This window comes from Chaetodon auriga, chromosome 16 (genome assembly GCF_051107435.1).
Source record: "Chaetodon auriga isolate fChaAug3 chromosome 16, fChaAug3.hap1, whole genome shotgun sequence".
Taxonomy (NCBI): domain Eukaryota; kingdom Metazoa; phylum Chordata; class Actinopteri; order Chaetodontiformes; family Chaetodontidae; genus Chaetodon; species Chaetodon auriga.
The window spans coordinates 9,053,968-9,073,474 of record NC_135089.1 but is presented as its reverse complement, the minus strand read 5'-3'; the positions used below and the strand labels follow the sequence as shown (position 1 = coordinate 9,073,474).

The window sequence follows — 19,507 nt, the reverse complement described above, 5'->3', positions numbered from 1 at the left end:
GTAAACGACATTTTTGCACTCTTCATCTCAAAATGACCATATGTATTGTATAATATTGTCTATATGTTGAGTGCTACAGCTGCTCAATTGGAGCCAACTAAGTGAGAGGGAGGACAAGAACGGAAAAACAAAACAATTTCTACCCACGATGCTCTCTCTTGCAAGCTATTAATTCTAAACAAGGACTCAGAGAGGAAATAGAAAAAAGAAAAAAAAAAGAAGAAATTGCCAGATCAGTGTGGTGAAGGTCACAGGGAGTGACACAGGAAGGAGGAATACTTAGAACATAAAATAGAACCCAACAAACCCTAAACAAATGTCAAATTGTCAGGTAGTCCGGTGGATTTATGAAAATAACTGTTTTGAAAGCAAACAGTCTGATAAAGACTTGGCCCTGGAGTGGCAGTTTACAGCGTAATGTGAAGTCATAATGTAACTCTTTGACTCTGCATTGGCCATCCAATGCAATGTGTGTGCACGTGTATGTATACCATTTCACGTGCTCATTTCTGTGGTGGACTGAAATTGCCTCTGGCAAGGCACAGAATCAATCCCAATAATGTTGCATCTTTCAGGTAGTGCTGTTTCTCTGACAACTTGAATGAAATGTACCCTTCACATCTCCAGTTTAAGACATTCAATTTTCAGCTGCTTCTCGGGGCAGAATTCTGCAGTGGAAGATCAATGCAAAATGACTGGAAAATTGCTAATGTTATTTACATCAAAGTGAGACTGGAGGAGACCAATTATGCCAGTGATTCAAGGCAATATTCCTAAGTGAGTTTTCCCTTGGGTAATAACGGTATCATGTTTTGATATTATTAATATTCCACTCAGTATTGTTTTTTTTCCTGCTATAGTTAATATTCTATTGTTGGAATAATCCTGAAACTCAAGTTATGTAGAAATCCTAAAACTACTTATTTATTATTTATTTGCCAAGTCCAGAAGATACGTAAAGATCAGTTAATTACTGTTGTGGGGAGAAAACAAATCTAAGGCTGTGACGCAGAAAATGATCCCCTGATGTCTTTGCTCAGACGCAGCTATGCAGCAGTTCGGTTGCCTTTTTCATGTTTCAATTTGCAGTTGGGGTTTGTCTCAAGATGATCTGTTGCTGGAGAGAAATCAGAGTTCCTCTACTACAGATGAAGTGTCAGGGCTGATGCAGTAACATTGCGCTCTATGTGTGTTTATATGTGTGTCTGCTGGCACTTTTTTTTTTTCCTAAAGAAAGCACATCCACATACGAAAACAACATGTGTGACAAGTGGCAGCAGCGTCTACAGAGGAACACAGAGAATGAATAACAAAGCTGAAGCGAACGGCTGGACTGTTTTTCTTGTTTAGAACAGACCACAGTAACTTCACTGCTCGTATGCACAGATGTGATCGGCAGAGGCTGCTATTTCATGGCCACTTTATTTGACTTCGCACTATCATGCCTGCATGCATAAGTGAGGCAGTGCAGGGCCAATCTCAGATGAAGCTCATTTCAATCAAGCCATTTAAAATCAGGCGAGCTGATGGAAAGAGAACAGCTCAAAAGGCAAAAGGCCGCGGTGCATTCCCCATCTCCCACACCAGCATGAGTATTTATTTAGTTGTGATGCTACACGCATTATGGCTGCAGTCCCACTGAGGGTGAACTACAGTAACTGCGACTGTTAGCGACCCTGAGAAACACCAGCCAGTTTGAACATGTTGGAGCGTGCAGAAATCCTAAAAAAAGAGAGGATTAAAATAATCACATGTGAACGAAGCGTTTAAAGAAAGGATTGATCTGCACGAGTTATATTAGTACTATTTAAATGAATTCAACACTGAAAAGAGCGTCTGTCTAAACAAGTCATCTAAGATTCAGCTTTCAAGGCTATGAAAAAGAAAATGACACTTGATTTGCAGAAAAAAATCTTGAGGCGAGTTGATTTCTTTTGTGCTTGTTTTAACAAAATAAGGGGGGGAAAAAAATCACCTGCTGAGAAGGAGACTTGTGCTGTCTAAAACACTTCTCCAAGGTTGTCCAAAGGTTTCAAAACGAAACTGCAGATTTGAAATTACACGAGCGTGTTTTGAAGTTCATCAATGTCATATCATTTAAAGCAATGTGGTCTGTGGAATCATTTAGTCATCAAGGACTCCTATGGTACCTTTTGAAAAATGCCATAATTTGATATCTTTTTTTTTTCTCTCTCTCTCGATGCTTTTAGCTGTCATTTAGTTTACTTGTCATATGGATGAAGTGCTTTGATTAAACACGTTAGAAACACTTTTCCTCTGGAAGTGACATCAGTAATGGAGCAGTTGTGATGTTGGTAGATGAGTAAATGAGTTTGTTTTTATTTTTTATGTTGGGTGTAGCACCGTTTCTCACTTGGCAGGTAAAACTATCTATTCTCAGGAAATAAATACATGAATGCCAGCTACACAATACCTTATTGTCTGACACCAGCCTGCGGTGCCCCCTCCTCCTCCAGCGTGGCTCGTAGCATCAGGCAGCCTCTGTTTCCTCTGCTGCAGAACACTTCCAGAGACTGAGACAGAGCACCTGCCCTCGTGCCTCAGCACTGTTCCCAGCAGCTTGCTAATGTCAACCTGCCTGATATGCACAGCGGGGTGGGGGCTCCAAGACAGCAGCAATTTTCCACTGCATGCGAATGAGACTGGAGAGCAATCTGCCGGCCTAAGAGCCTCATAATCAGCACATCATTATCAGGAGGGGGCTGGTGCATGGGGCGGCAGCGGGGTGAGGAGAGAGGAAGTAAAAGGAGGGAGCAGTGGATGACACGAAATGAGTCCCTGATAGCAATGAGACATTGTAGCGCATGAGGGAAAAGGGAACTTGGTTATTTGTAGCGGAAAGGACAGGGGGACAGATTCACTGTGGGACTATACAAGGCGCAGCATAAAAGGGGCCGAGGCGAGGCACCATCCCAGAGGCACAGACTACCACCTCTGTTTACACTTTGAAAAGCAGCGGCAGACTTCAGCTAGTCGATATTACTGCCGGTACCCTCAAAAGCGGCACCAAATCTAATGGCACACATACAGGCACGCCGGTGTAAGGCGGAAATATTGTGACAGCCCTTTGAAGCTCACCTCGCCCTGCATGCATTTTTCAGCGAGTTCAAAAGGACCAAGGACAACAAAGCTGATATCACAGCCCATATGTACCCTCCTCTGTTTTCAGAAGTGCCCACCAGTTGTGTGCGCTCAAACTTGCCTTTTATCCTTTGTCTGCTAATAGAGAAAGCGCTCTGACGGGGTGAGCATTCACGGACCACGGCAGTCTGCTGTCCCGCTTGATCTCCGCCTAATTTCCGAATCACATTGAATTGTTCAGGTGTAAGCTGTTTCCTTTTCATCCGGGTGCTGGTTTGGCTGCTTTTAAACCACGCCACGGGGTCAGGGTTTACAGGGGCCAAGGCAAAAATATTTACATAGCGTTTTACTTTTAGTCTGTGACCCAGTTTAATGCTTCATCCCCGGCAGCAAAAACATCCCAAAACAGCTATGCGGAGAGCTTTGGCTGCCATCAGGTAGTTTTGAGAGCCAGGCTTTGGGTTTTAATGTGACAACAATCAATCATAGCTGTCCAAATAGATCTTTCCTACCGCTTTCTGCCGCGTGGTGGCAATAGCGTACAGAGCACTTGTCCTGGCATTGTTTGGATCAGGTTGTGCGCACTGCTATAGTCTATGTGATGGTCAATGGTCAATTCATTAGAGGGGAAAAAAACAAAAAAAACCTCAAAAACTTCCCGAATCAGTGGCCACACGTATTGACAAATGTGCAGCACAATAGAGGTCGTTTTTTGAGCGTCAGAAAACCCTTTTAACCTCTGTGGGAAGGTGGACTGAGTGTATTTACACTTTCAAACAACACACACACACACACGCACGCACACACACACACACACACACACACACACACACACACACACACACACACACACACCTGGGAGCTTCAGTGCAAGCGTCTGCTGGCCACAGTGTAATGAAAAGGAGCGGCTGGCTTTGCTGAAGTGCCTTGCTCAAGGACGGTTTGCCTGTTAAGAGAACAAATAAATGACAGAGCCCTTGTTTTTATTCCAGAGGACTATAACACGAACAAATTTCGGTTCGGGCAAAAAGCTGTCATCCACACATCACATGAACTTGTGTGAGACTGCGTGCAGCCACCATCTCGTTTTCTATATTTCACTAATCTCGCTGTGATGCATTCAGAGGTTATTCGGAGCAGTAAGAAGATGATGTCAATATTCCGTCTCGCACACTTGACAGCCGAGCAAATTCAATTGGACTGACTCCGCCTTGCTCATGCGGGACTTGTCCACAGGCTTTTCATACTACGGCGTGCCTGTCTGCATGCCTGGTGCTCTCTGACGGAGCGAGCTCTCGCCACAATCCCCCCCTCCAGTCACTCACCCTCATCACCAGTGAGGAGCAGTCTGACGCACAGGACCAGCAGCAGCCAGGACTCTTCCCGGGAGTGTGTGGCCACCGAGCAACATGTTCCCAGCGCGGAGACGGGGAAGGCGCACCGGGGACTCGACGGTGGCGCCGCGGACCATGGTTACAGCTGGACGGACTGGACAGGTCGGACAGGTGTGGGTCTCCTGTTGGATTCTGCTGTCGGCGACTTGTATCCTCAGCGCTCAGGCTCAAGGTAAGATGCGCAACTCTGATGTTTATTTTTTATTTTGTCCACATTGTGTTGTAGCTACTGCTGTTTTTGGAAGCGACCAGAGAAGCGCACAAGAAAGTCAGTGGCAGAGATGTATAGTGGTAAATGAGGCAAATGTATAAGGCAAACAAAAACTGCTCCAAAAATGATAAATGTATGCTTTTAAAGATATGCACATACAGCCAAACTTCGACCGGTTATGGCACAATGCCTGACACACACTAAATAAGATTAAATCCGACAAACAACGTGTGTGAACTGTCGGCACATTCCCCACTGTGACCACAAGGCCACATGCATGCTCCAAATGCCCAAGGAGCACAGCCTGCCTCTGCACAACTGGACACTGACAATGGTTTTTGGTTTAAACGAGCCTCTTCGATTTGTCATTTTTGGGCTATTTCAAATGCACTTACCTGTTAACACGAACGTGTTTCGTGTCTGTGACTTTAAATCATCAAGATATCAAATTCATGTGACACTGTTTTTCCATTTTTTTTTTTTAAGGCTTGGGGTTAATAGTTATTTTGTAAGGGGCCTCATGACCTGTAAAAATGTTCTTAATCTCCAGTGAAACCTGTAAAAAGACCTCAAACAAATTCTTGTAGATTGGGCCACCACTCCTGCCTATAGGCCGCCTTAATAGCCCAGCGGAACCAGTCATTAACCTCAATGAATATGACTATGGGACAATGAAGCAGGGCCATTATTTGAAGGCTGCATTTGCCTAATGTCACTTTTGCCCTCTTCTTCACAGGCTGTGTGAAAGTAATCTTCACGATACAGAATGAATTAATCTCATGTATGTTTCATTCACATCCAGCACTGTTAGAGATATAAAGGCATGAACATTATCTGCACTAATCATACAATTGTGGTCAAATTGCTCTGACTTGTCACTTGTCATCTGTCAGTGGATGACCTGTTGACCGATGAGGAGGTAATGAGATGCTGTAGATGCTAGACTGAGACAAAAAGCCAGTGAGAGCAAATTCCTCTTGCCTCCATACTCGATAATTGGAAAATCATAACTGCCAGATGTCACAACAAGTGAAGGTAAGTTGATAAAGGACAGAGTGTATTGTGTGGGCTGAGTGCACTGTGAATTTCATCAGCAGACTTGATGTATGGTCACACATTAAATAGCATTTAACCTTATGCTTCAGAATTTTACCACAGAGCCGAGGTGTTTATTACAGAGGGATCACAAAAGAAAGACGCATATTTGACATACAAATCCTTGAGGCATTTACTTCCAAAGGTCCCAGAGGAGAAAAAAAATCTCACGTATTTGAAGTTGATCCATATGTGGTCTCTCTATGCGCTCTCCATCTTATAATCATGATGCACAGTGCACCAAAGTGCTAAAAGCAGCATAATCCCTTTGCTTGTTTGTCTTTGAACAGGTCGCATTGCTCTAAAGTGCTTCCAACCTTATCGGAAAAGAGTCTCAGGCGTGTCTTATTATGCAGGGCACAGTTCCTCTAGCTGTTATTACCATCCTTTTCTCGAACTAACATGCCTGGAGTCTGTGAGGATCTGTTGAGCGCTTCAAGGCTACTTCACAGGGCTTTACCTTTCCTCCCCAAACAGACCTCTTTCTCATTCCTTGCAGTTGCTATTCAGGCCCCTTGAATGTTCCCGGCTGCGCATTAGCATTGGTGAGAGATTTGCTCCTGTCTGCCTCCTCTTTCAATTGAGAAGGACCTCCTCTATGGTGCACAATCGCTGCGTTAGGTTCTTTAGTGAAAACCCAGTTGCAGTCTTTGCAGGGGTCCTCTCACAAGCCAGAGAGGGCTTGTTCTTCTGAAGTAGGAAGCAGATCTCATCCTCGTGGGGCATCCGTGTTTGCAAATGACTGGTAGTGCAGCTGTGCCTGTGCATAAAGTAAGAGATGCTGTAGTCATTCCCTGAGAGCCGAGGACCTCTGAGGATGTCATAAATTAGGCGTACATACAGGCACACGAGGCCCCTGCGGAACCGGAGGTGGCATGTACTTGTTTTTCAGCAGGTTCCTACTGAGGCTCCTGCTGTGTTTTATACTGCTGGCTGCTTTAGTGCACAAGAGGATACCTGATAGAGTCCACGGGGGAACGTCTCTTCTGCTTCAGGCTGCTCTCAGCAGGCAATTTTAAGAGTCATTTAGACCCCCTTATCGAAATACCAAGTAAATAGATGTGAGGTTTTGTGTTTCTGCACCTCTTAGTGGTCTCTGTGTCTCACCCTTCCTGAAAGATCTACTGCTGAAATCTACCCGTATCTCTTGTGAGTGTGTTTCTATGTGCATTTTGCTATGTGTGTGCATGTGTGTGTGTGTGTGTGTGTTTGCTTGCTGGTGCTTACTGTATGTTCCTGTCTATTGAGCCTTAATCTAGATAGCAGCATTGACATTCTGCCAACCGGCAGCTGCTATAATTTTCTGGACGTACGTTATTATGGAGCTTGACAGCTGTCAGCCATTTCCAAATCTTTTAAATCTTATGATAATCCAGCATGCTTACAAAAAAACATTTGTTTAAAACACTCTGAATCCTTGTGTGATTAAAACTCCCCGCTCTAATGCGGGTACCAGATCATAATTCATCTACATCGGTGACACACTAACACACACGCATGCAAACACATCCACAGAAAGATAGAAAAATCAATGTGTACAAGATTACTCAACTCCATCAAGAGAAATATAATACAGTTTTAATAGAATCAAAGGCATCTCCTAGTTCCATCAAAGAGTGATGACAAACCCGATCGTATGCACCCACACGTACAACACTCCATCACAAACAATAGAAGGCTTAATCTGTTTTGTATCTAGCTCCACAAAAGTAGACCCACATATTCACATTGGTGCCATGCTGGCCTCAAGCATCTGATTGTAGACATGATACTGAATCCTGAGCCCTATGTGATGAAATCATTTCCTAAATGTATAGCACTTGGATCACGTCACAAGTCCCGTATGGGGCTCAGCGACGTGGGAGTGTGAGTGCTGTAACTTCTCAGCAACCATACCATAGTTACACACGTTGCATATTTATGACATATGTATCTCCCCGTTTGCTGAAATGTAGTTAATTAAACATGTTTACTGCTCCAGAGAGCTAACAGATGTCTGCTGAAATTTGGACTAAATGCTTGTTTTCTTTGCAACGTGGCACATGCCCAGAAAGACCAGCTAGTGGCTTGCACAGCCTCAGGTGAAACGCGGTGGCAGCCTGACTTCCAAATCAGACTGCTTGTGTGTCTTCAGTGCCTGCCTTCCATGTCTGGCTGCTTGGCTGCCTTTTCTCTGGCTGCCAAATGCTGTCTACACATGTTTATTCATGTTGCCACAGGATGCTTTATTCACCAAGATGGAACATATCACAGCTGAATTAGAAAAAAAAAAAAAAAAAGTGTGCTCACTGGCAGCGACATTTGAAATAAATGAATGGAAAAGCCTGATATGTATTCAAAAAAGATGGTAATGTTTCAGAAAAGACAGGAAAGACAAGTGCCTCAAACCTGTTTAAGGGTGACAAATGATTCTGATCTACTTTATTGTTGAAGAACAATAGGGCCGCTGCACTGTCAACGTTTTTTAGCTTCAGGATGCCTTTAATTGGCTCAGTCGAGCAGCAAAACTGTGTTTATAGTTCATAATGGAAATGTAATCAAATTAACTTGTACCACAGGGTTTTGGCATTCACCCCTTGCCCAGTAATTGCCATTTGCCCACAGGGCTATGGTAATGGCTATTTGCATGGGGCAAAGACTCATATCTTCCCACCATGTGTCTGTCACGCTGCCATATTAGGGTAGCTGGCTGAAATGTTACTATATTCATGAGTTTAGTTTTGCTGTGCTAGTGTTAAGTACTTTTGACTATGATATGAGTTTATGTTCAGAATTTTATCTGCCAAAGTAGGCACTCAGTCATCCAAACCCAGGCCTTTTTAATCATAGGCTGGAGAATGCGAGGTATGATGCAACCTGTGGGATAAGGCAAACTCTTCACCCTAAAAAATCGTGTTAGGTAGACTGCTTTTCTTCACCCGCAGACAGCCCTGCTTTGTCTTACTTGGTGAAAAATACAGTTTGGGAAAGGTATAAGCTTCTTCAAATGAGAGTTTTCAGTAGTAGCAGCATTGAGGAAGGAGGCAAGTCCTTCTTTAGGGGCCAATTTTAATCACATAGCTAGGAGTGGTTTTGTTTTCATGTCTCCTTGTTTACTGATGAGACTGAGGGGAGAAGCGCTGTAGGGGGAGGCAGATGAATTCTTCACATATTAATTCTCCTGGCTAAAGTCTAATCAATCTGACACAGGACCAGGAGGCACCTCTTCAACTATCAAGAACAAAAAGAAACGTCTCAGAACAGGCCCCGAGCTGGGACAGAAATGTGAAGAGGAAATGACCTTGGATGGGGAGTGGGATTCGAAGTGGCGCTATTTGTTTAATTTGTCTAATATCATTTTGACAAGGGAGCAGAGATGTTGTGCACGCTGTTTCATCAAAGCATCACTCTAAGAAGCGATTTGAAAAGCTTTCAAAATGGTGTCATTACTTTCATCCAGGGAAAAGAAGATTGTACTGAGGCGGTATTCTTGGACCATACATCTGTCTTCAAGCCCCCAAGCTGTTCCATGTAAACATTTAAACAACACAAAGGCAACTCAAGGAAAACTGTGGTGAGAAACAATGCTTTTTACAGCATAATGTGCACACTGAATCTCTGCTCTCATTCAGCTTGCCCCTCCTGGGGACTGGTGAGTGTATTCTTGTGTTGTGAATAAAATGGCAAAAGAGGCAAAGAAATAGAGAAATGGGGGAGAAGTTGTTGGGGGGTGGGAGGCTCATGGTTTGTTTTTTCTCCGCGTAAAAACAACTGGTTGTACCAATCCATTTTTCTTTGTACATTCACACGAATGAATTCACACTCTGCTCCGTCCTTCTACCAAACCAATCACAGCGCTCGGTTATGTTGCAAGTTTCCCCTGCAGTAAGTGATGATGTGGATAGGCGTGCCAATAATGCTGTTTCACTCAATACAGACACCTGAAAGAGGAAATAGAAGAGAGTTAGATGAACACCAAGCCCACAACTTATCGAGCTGGAGAAGATCGGAAAAACGATTTAGTTTGTGCCTCCAGTTGGTCTTCGCTGCCTGTTCGTTGGACTTTCAGAGCTGCATCGTCCAACTGATGATCTTTCACCTTGCTGAGGAGAGCGTTTTTTTTGTATTTAACCACCGTGCATTGAGGCGGGGTTAGCAGGTTGAAACCATTTCCATCCATGACATACTTTCTGTCCACGAGGAGGGTCTCGTCTGGAAAGAAGGAGCCTCCATGCTCTCCATCTGCAGGGCTGAGTTTGCTGCTCGGCTCAGGCTCTGTTTGGCAGCATGCCTACGAGTCCCACTAGGGGGCCTGGCGAAGTGCCTCAAGCTGCATCTCAATGCCTTGTGTTCAGTATTGATTAGGACCAGAGCTGACTCTCACCCCCCATTGTCCTGTTCTTAGCCACATAGGATTTCATATCATGTTTGATATCACGTTTGTTTCCCAACACCTGCCGTTTTCCTCTTCCTCAGGATAGGCAGAGCTCAACATGAGGCCCTCCCTACTCCTGTCACATTTTGACAGAGCTCCACCTTCACTGTAAACAAATGGCTTGCAACAGAGATAGCAGGGGATGTCAGTGTGGATTTTAAAGCACAGAACATGCAAAGGCATCAACTGAGATAAATCCAAAGAAATTCCCACCAACAATCTCATCCAGCAGCGCCTTTGTGTTGGCTGATAAGGACTTGCTGTCTAGTATGCATGGCAGAGTAGAGCTGGTTGTCATTGTGGCATGGCAGCACTTTAATGTACACATATCTTTGATCACTGTCCTTGCCTCTAACATCAGCAGAGTGTCAGTTAAGAAGTGTGGTGATGATCGGAGCTGACAGAAGTACTGCGGGCTTCTGCTCTCTGGCTCATGTCACATCTGGATTCCCTTTCCTTGGCCCCTCAGCAGAAGGCATGAAAGTGCTTCAGGTGCGAGACTGAAAACATATGGCGGGTTTCAACCTCGAGAAAGCCCGAGACAAAGCCTTCGTCCAACACTGCCTGCTTTCCTCTCCTGAGGCAGATTGCGTGTAGAGAGACAGATACAGACCTAAAAAAAAAACAAAAAACTTCAACCTGATGACTACTGTGTTAAATGTCTTTTTTATTTTCATTTAACCTCTCACAGTTAAGGGGGTATTTATACAACAAAACTTCTTGAGAGCGCAATGAGTGGCAAGTTATTTGACCGTAATTTTCTCTACAGATAATGTCTATTGTCATTATACCAATAATGTAATGGAGCGTTGCGTTTTCATTTATATGCTAAAGAAAGAATGGGCTGGTGATATTCAAAGTACTTAATCGAAACATAGAGAATTAAGAAAGAAAAATAGGGGTGATCTGGGAGCTTGGCTGCTTGAATGATAGAAATTATGTAAGTGTACAGTGCATAGAGAAATCAGTACAGCGTGGCAGCGCCTATTGAAATCAGCAAATTGAGAATTGTATTCCTCTCTGCTTCTGCATGCTTACAGGATTAATAGGTGCACTGCGATGGAGATCCAGTGTTTGACAGTGTAGCATGAAGGGTTTGCCAGTACGCAAATGGAGTCCGTCCCTGTGTTTCTGCCCGGAATGATTTCAGATCAGTTTGGGGGAGCTCCTCAGAGGTTAAGTGGGAAGTCTGCAGGGCATTGCACTTCTGAAAGCAACCGATACTGACAAGGACAAGAGAGATCCTGTGCAGATACAGATGCCTATTTGTTTTAATATCAAAGACAGCTTGACAGAGGAATCTAATAAAAGTGCCATTATTACTTTAATGCATGTTAGCAGATGCACAAACATGCACACAGCAAAAGTGAGCCTGTACGCTAATACGCAAACACATTTTCTTCCTCAAACACTTGCATCTGCACGAACGCGCGCAGATTGTTTCATTATCGCTAAATGGAGCTTTCTCAAAAGACCAAACCAGCATTTGAATGCTGTTTTCGGCACAACTAATGAAAGTGGGGCACAGCCCTGGTGTCTCGTGTGAATAGACCAAATCAGAATCAGCTTTTTCAGTGTGAAGCGTCATGCTCTGATGGTCCTCTGTGCAAAATACTTTCCAATTTAACCTGTCTCCTTGCCACGGCGCAGTCGCTGCCAACTGCAGTGAGGTGATGGAGAAAGGGGAACAGAAAGAGAAATGAATATCGCTATGGTCATTGTGAGGAGGCAGTGGGTGGGGGTTTGGGGGGTAGGAGAGGGGCTGGGTGGGGTATTCATAGAGGAAAGAAAGGACACCGCTGCATCAGTGGGGTAGAGATTGCTGTGGTGTACAGTAGCACAAATCCTAAATTCTGTGCAGATCCGACGGTAGCTAGGAAACAGCTGACAGTAAAATGGGGGGATCAAAGGGATTAGTGTGCCCAGTTTGAGCCCAAACAGTAACCCTTCCACTTCTCGCACTGCCAGCCTTTTTATACATTCACCCCATATTTCAGTGGCGTGTTCGGCCTGTTAGACACAACCCATCTCTGGTTATCCTCCCCTGAGTCTAATTGTTTAATTTGGAATGGGCCTTTTTATACACTCTTTAGCTCTTACACACTCTCACAGACAGGCAGTGTGTAGAAAAAGGTCACCGTTTCAATTTTAGAAGAGAAGTAGGCTGGATGGAGAGAGACACCCCTGCCCATGCCTGCACACACGCACACACACGCACATGCACACGCACACACACACATACACACACAGTCCACTTCAGGAGAACCACCACTAAACTCCTAAACCTAACCTTAACCAACCTCTTCACACTAAAATGTAATGATTTACGGGGACTTGCATTTCGTCCCCATAAGGAAGGCGAGTCCCCACAAAGTGACTGTGTAAACAGATTTATGTCCCCACAACATGAGTAATACACATCCACACGCACGGGCTACACAAAAATACAAATGCCTACACACAAGTGATACAGACAAAACAAAGACATTGCATCTGAGGGAAGAGGATGCACATGTCAGAGGCAATCAGTGCTGCCTTTTGTGATCTGAGTGAGATTTCCTGTCACTGGGGCTTGAGACGCAGCCTGTTTAATTCTGCAGGGGACTGCCATGTCCCAAACGCTTCGGTCACTGTCTCCTCTTGTCTCAAAGCCAGAGACGTACCTAAACAAACGAGCCCAAGCATTCCCTGTTGGGGTTTTGGTACTGTACTGCACTAGGAGGACTTCTGACAACGCTGGCCCCCTGTCGCCACGCTGGAGATGCAGCGGACATGTGAACACACTCAAAGCTGACACAGAGCTCTACCCAAGAGAGTAAAGCCAAATCGGATCTGCGTCACATGTGAGGTACATATGATGGCTCGAGACTGATTTGTGATGCCTGATTTAAGCAAGGCGGTGACAAAGGCAGGGTTCGCCGTTGTTGTTCCCGTTTTGTGAGCATATTCTGCATATGGACACATGATGGCTGCAGCTGCTCTGACTTGTGTTGCTGTTGCAGAGGCTTCAGGCTAAATTTCTCTTTCATTGTCGTCAGAGCTTTCACAATTTGCTGGTCAAGCTATTTTAATTTGCAAGTCGAGGGGGTGGGGGGGGGGGGGGGGGTGCTTTCAAAGAGTGATTTCCTTGTTCTGTGAAAGGAAATGTTTGAGCACATATTGTAGAAATGCTGGACATGTTCTTTGCCTGTGGGGACAGCAGAAATGGGAGAGTCAGTGGGATGATATCAGTTTAATGAAGTTGCTCCGGCCGATGTTTAATTTCATGAAATTCAATTAAAAAGCTTTATTCCCATTCCACAGTAATCACTCAAGGGGTCGCTGTTCTAAGATTCAAAAGTTATAGCTCAAAACGTACATCTTTTAGGAATAGAATAAGAAAGATATGAGAAACCGAACAAGCTGCTCCTTGCCTCCTTCAATGGCAGTCATATTTTAGAGGAGTTGGAGAAGAAAAAAAAGACCAATAAAAGTGTGTTTTTTCTTACACTGATCCACTCGTGTCTTTGAACTGCTCTTCACAGTGAATTCTGGGACTCTGAAAGAAGAGAAAAGCTACAAAAAACAGACAGGAAACTTCATTGTAGGTGGGTAAAGGAGCAGAGTGGACAAAGAACATGGCTGGGTTTGTACAGTGGACAAAGACAGGAAGACGTACAGGGACAATGGATGCAATCACTGTAGCGCAGCAACTACTGTTCCACTTTTATCTTCCTCTGTAGGACCTGCTCCCGATTCTCTGATTCTATTGTTGGGGCCCCTGTTATTGCTATATATGTTATAGTAGACCCAGCACTTTTCTTGCCCTTTTTGCATTAAGTGAAGAAGAGGGAAAAAAAAGACAAGGTAAACGACAGAGAGAACATGTACCCCACCAGCCTTCTTACAAACACAGTCTGCAGAGCTGACATATGCAAACTCAAAGGGTGGCGGTGTTTAAAAGCTTTAATCACACCACTGCTCAGAGCCCAACGTGGCGTTGCACTCTGCATCATTGAAAGCTTGTTTTATTAATGTTGTCCAGAGTGAAGTACGGTGGGGTAGTGGTGTTGGGGTGGGGAATGCATTGTGCTCTTGATTTAAAGTGGGGTGGAGCAGAAACAATGGCCATGAAAAAAACATGGCGAGGCTGTGAGAAGCAGCCCACTTCCATTACTTTAGAAGGCATGGTGCCCAAAATGGTGCATGAGGAAGTGGTTGTACGGTATAGAGAGCAACATTCACACATGATGGGTCCTAATGATTCTGTAGAAACTACATTTATGTGTCAACATGTACAGACACATCTGTCCCACTAGAAACAGAGTTTCTCCCAGATATCTTGACTCCATTGAGCTTGTTGGCTCCGTAGAATTAGTTCATCATGTGCTTTATGTGACACATATAAGCCAATCAAGGCAGAGTGTGCTGTCTTTGAGTGAGTGGGCGAAGTTAAATCTCGTGTGAGTCTGATGCCTAATTGCTCTCATTAGCAGCCGGCGTTCACACCAGTTATTCTGCACAATTAACTGGCTGCCACCAAGATGTTATGAGGCAGAATATTGCGGTGGGTCAAAGGGAAAAAAAGGTTGTAATTAATTCTCACTTAAATTAATGATTTCATATTTCAAAGGCTGGTACAATGGCATTTTTGCGGAGATTCCCCAAGGGGAGACTGCTGATGAGTGTTTTTGTGTGCGTCGTGTGGAAATGAGGAAGTGCGCGCAGTTGATGGAAATCAGAAGCCATTGTTGTTTGACAGTAGGCACCTTTGCAGTGATTGCCTGTGTTATTAATTTGTGAGATGAGAGGAGGCAGGCTCCTCCAGCCTCTGATGGTTGCGTACCGCATTAAAGAACTGCTGCTATGAATGACACTCAGGGCTAATGAATATGAATACATTTATAAAAATAGGCACGGGCTCCCCTCTCAGTGCAGATTGGGAGTGACAGTCACATTGGCTGGGCACGGTTGATGAGAGAGGGAACTGCTGCCCCTGGAGATGGAGGATGTTGCAGGGATCAGACAAACAACACAGCACACACACACACACACACAATCACACACAGACGAATGCCCCAATATGATGACATTCAAAAAATCTCCAGCATTTAAGAGTGACAGTCATGTCATCTCGTGATACTATTTACTCTCTGGACACAAACAATCTGATATATCAAAGCATGTGTCTACCTCCCTGAAATAATAATTATCCCAGTATCCATCATAGCTAATTGCTCCATTTGTGCATGATGCCGCGGCGAATAGATCATTCATATTATATTTGAAATATTGAGCAGGTGGGTGGCTCGAAAGAGTTTTTCTCTTACTTTTGAAAATCCACAGGTGTCTTTGTTAGCAAGTGATTTATGCCACACAAACAAAACATTTACATTACCTGTCAGCCAATTTATAGACTGTTTCCTGTGGAAACAAAGTGCTGCAATTTATTGTCATTAACGTGCAATTCATTACTTTCAGACTGACTTCAGGGACATGAAAATATGTCAATTTATCTCTCTGTGGTTGTCGTTTGGCATTTACACACAGTCATTACCATACCTGGCCATTAATAAAGAATCAATGTAAAGTGAAAGGCATTTGTATATAAGGAGGAAGGCTTTTAGTTCTGCAGTGTAATGTTTAGCTGCTGCTGCTGCTGGGAAACAGAAATATGCAGTTTGAAGCTTCTCTCTTCCGTGTCAGTGTGACCCTACTAAGAAGTACTGTGACTAATCTATTACATGTGCAGTCAATCTCACATAGGCTTGTTTCATTTTTCTATTTATCAACATCAAGAACCCTGACATTAAGAAAAAAAAAAAAAAAAAAAAACCCCACAGTGATCCCGCCATCCCACCACACAGCCATCAGAGAAATTTAGCATCACAGGGTGCGTTGGTCCTGTAACACACATGAGAGACATGGCAAACAACAATATGCAAATGTGTTCATCTGTTTCCCTCGGTAAGCGACAACTTTAATTGATTAATTGAAGATGTTTATTTGATTGGTTGCGGCTTAATAATCCAAGATGTTATTTGTCAAGCTGTTCAGTTTAGGTGCGTCAGCGTGACTGTTTCTCCCGCTTCCATCCTTTTCCCCCCAAAAAGTTAATATCCTTATTTTTCCGAGTTTCAAGCGCAGTCGGGAGCAATCCCTCAATGATTTGTGGAGGACTTTGATTGAGATAAGTGGGATACTCATTGGCTCTGACAGACGTAACCTTGATGAGTGTTCTCTGGCAGCCACTTGAGGAGCACGGCAGACTGTGAGTGCCGGACACCGGGCCTGACTGACGCTACGGCGCTAACCTTGAGCCAGGTTCCTGCAGAGCTGCGGCTCAGTATTTAAGGCCCAGAGAAAACTCATTGAGCATCTGACTTAACTGGGTTAGACTGCACCCATGGATGCAAGCCATCAAACTGAACTAATTAACAGCTGAAACAACCTTGAAAGCTGCAGACAACAGAGTGTTAGCAGCCTTTGCCCCCCCACCACTCTCTCTCATCCCCCCACCATTTTCTGGTGTCTGTGCTACGTGTATTATGCTACTCAGTTCATTTATTTTGCACTTGAACAACAGTTACTTTATAATCGTTTTTTCTCCAGCTGAAATTAGGTTAGAAGTACCTTCCCGTCAAACTGTTCTGTTGAAAATTGGAGAGGCATAAAAGACAGATAAAAGCACTACATGTTGCCCCTGAAAAAACATGTTGGTTTGTGGGTTAGGAGACAGAAAGAGAGGGAGGGAGGCGGGGGGCAGCAGATGCGAGAGTAAGCTCAGAAAAATGCTCATCACTGTCAAGGATCCTCATAAAAACACAGCTTAATGGGGTGACTCATTTATTTACTTGTTATTCGTATGTTGGCATGTCTGTGTACATGGTGCTGGCCTAGAAAGTGAGCGTCTGTGCTTTTGACTTACAGTATGTTCGCATGAGAGCAAAAAGGGATTTACTCAAAGGGGAGACTCATCAAATTCTGTCAGATTTGAACTCTCATACCATTGAGCCCCAGGGATCCTGTTTGATTTCCTCCTGATTCAGCAAGGCTGACATTTTCTTTTGAGGGTAGTTTGGCGTGAGCTTCTGCTGGGGGGTCAGGGGCCAATTCAGCGTTATTGAATAATAAATAAATAGAAATGTGTTCCGGCTGTAGTTGATCCCTGTTGTTTCTTCTCCTCCTCTCACTTCCCTGGGCAGACACACAGCAGCTGGGGCCTTGTATTCGCCGTAATGGCCTGTATATATGCAGGGTTTCATATTTCAATCACCGGCAAGGCAGCAGAAATTGGTGGTTTAAGATGAAGTTGAAATTGGAAAGTGGCTATCGTGTCTGCATGAGGAAACACATTTGAATCCCGGAGGAGAAGGTGCTCGGGAGCTGCATCTGAAACGCAGACTGACAAGTCCTTAGGAGTGAAGTTAAAGTTGGAGCCACAAGTGCTCCGTCGCCTTTCATGCCTTAGCCAAATGATTTTTCAGCAGAGGTCGCATCAGGGACATGAGATTTGAGGAAGTATTTCATAATAGCTCCATAATCAATGATTCATCACTGGAAATATTAATGAGCCATAAATGATGTATCGGACTCTGATGAGGTAGATCTACAATCACATCGTTAAATGTCACAGGGCTGTTAATTCATGGTAATAAGGTATTTGTAATAATTAATGTTTTTGGCTCTAAAGTCTGTATGGAAAATGATATGCTGGTGCTCGCTCAGTCGCTTTTTTGTGGTCGTGCTGTAAGGCTGCTGAAAATGAGTTTGAGAGTTCCACCTTTCATTTCTTGCTGTCACTTATTTCTGTTACTCATACAAGTCTCTTCTCTCTGCTACATTAACTGAATATTCATTATGTGGCTAATAGTGGTGCCTTTGAAGAGGAATGATCATATTTAATTTTCTCGCCTGAGAAGGAACAAGTCAGAGAGGAGAGGAGTGCATGGGAAAGATAAAGGGGAGGGAGTGAGAGAATTAGATCAAGCGATGAATGGAGCAGTGCAGGGGCATGGAGTTTAACGGACCGCCAGGGTGGGGATGGTGGTGGAGGGTGGGGTGGAGGTGGTCGGGGGGGGGGGGGGGGGTGCCGATTCTCCAGATTACAATATGATTATATCAGTCTATCTGCCTGATAGTATTGATTGACCTGCACCTGCGTCTCCATAACTCCTCCACCTCTCAATGCCAGGCAGGTGTGTGAGGGTGCATTGTTCTCTCCTCGCTCCTGCTTGGAAGTCTTTCTTTGAACTTTTTTCCCCCCTTTACTCCTGGCAAGACGGGATCAGATTATGAGAAAAAAAAAAAAACACTCAACCAGTGGCCACAGCGGTATTTCTTCGCTCCAGCAGCTGCAGTCCCTGGCTGCGTTTATCGCTTTATCGATTACCATCACAAGGCAGTAATTTGCCGGGACTTGCAGGGACATGATTAAAGATCCGTCAGCAATGCATGGTGGCTCAAGTTGGTGCCGGGGTGTCATGTTGATGAACACGCACTGACACACATAACACACATATGCAGACTCTGACACGCTGGTAAGCGCGGAGTGCTCAAGGGAGGGGGCCAAAGGGTGCATTCCTGTCATAGACATCAATGGCTTTAAATCTCCAGAGCTAACCTTTTAATGCTCTCAGATCCTTATGGCTGGCTGGGTAATTGATTGTGTTTGGTCTAATGGGATTAAGAGGCAGTAGTGGCCCTGGGCTGGACACAGTGGCGGTGCTGGCAGCAGCCGTAGTGGATTGGAAGATGGAGAGGTAGATGCATAGAGTGAATGGAGTGTGGACTGAATCGAGACGGAGGTGTGTGTGTGCGTCAGTCTGTGTGTGTGTGTGTGTCAGAGAGACAGACAGGAAGAATGACAGAGACAGAGAGGCAGGACAGAGACAGAGCAGCAGATTTGAAAAAAGAGTGAGAGGAGGGAGAGGATAAAAACAGGGTGGATAGATAGCTGCAGGTCTGCTTCTCAGTCCATCTCTAATTAGCTGTATGAGAAAACCAGGGAGCTGATGGTATCCCCAAGTGAAAAGCTTGTTAGCGTAAGAGATACTATCTTCCGGCTATTGGTTTTGGTTGTGTTTTGCTTGCTGGGTGAGTCACTGGGTCTGCGGTGTGCAGCGAGATGAAAGCGGCAGGAAAATGAGAGCCAAGGTGGCGAGGCCCATCCCCCTCTTATCACCCGGGATAAAGCCTGTCCCATCCTAACTTATCAACAACCGCTGTGCTTTAGCTTCATCCTTTACGCCCAGGCTTGTTTGAATGTGTCAGTCTGCTAGCCCCCCTTTCTTCTCTGAATTATTTTTAACT

General features: G+C 44.5%; 1 protein-coding gene across 2 annotated transcripts in view; it reads left to right on the top strand.

Moving 5' to 3' along the window:
• The first annotated feature begins 4,328 nt into the window (after window positions 1-4,328).
• Window positions 4,329-19,507, top strand: part of sdk2a (sidekick cell adhesion molecule 2a) — an 82,077-nt gene continuing 66,898 nt past the window's right edge. For both annotated transcript variants that reach the window (XM_076753435.1, XM_076753434.1), the window contains exon 1: window positions 4,329-4,668. In XM_076753435.1, the coding sequence (XP_076609550.1) occupies window positions 4,512-4,668 (157 nt within the window). In that variant the 5' untranslated portion in view covers window positions 4,329-4,511. The remainder of the gene's footprint in view (window positions 4,669-19,507) is intronic.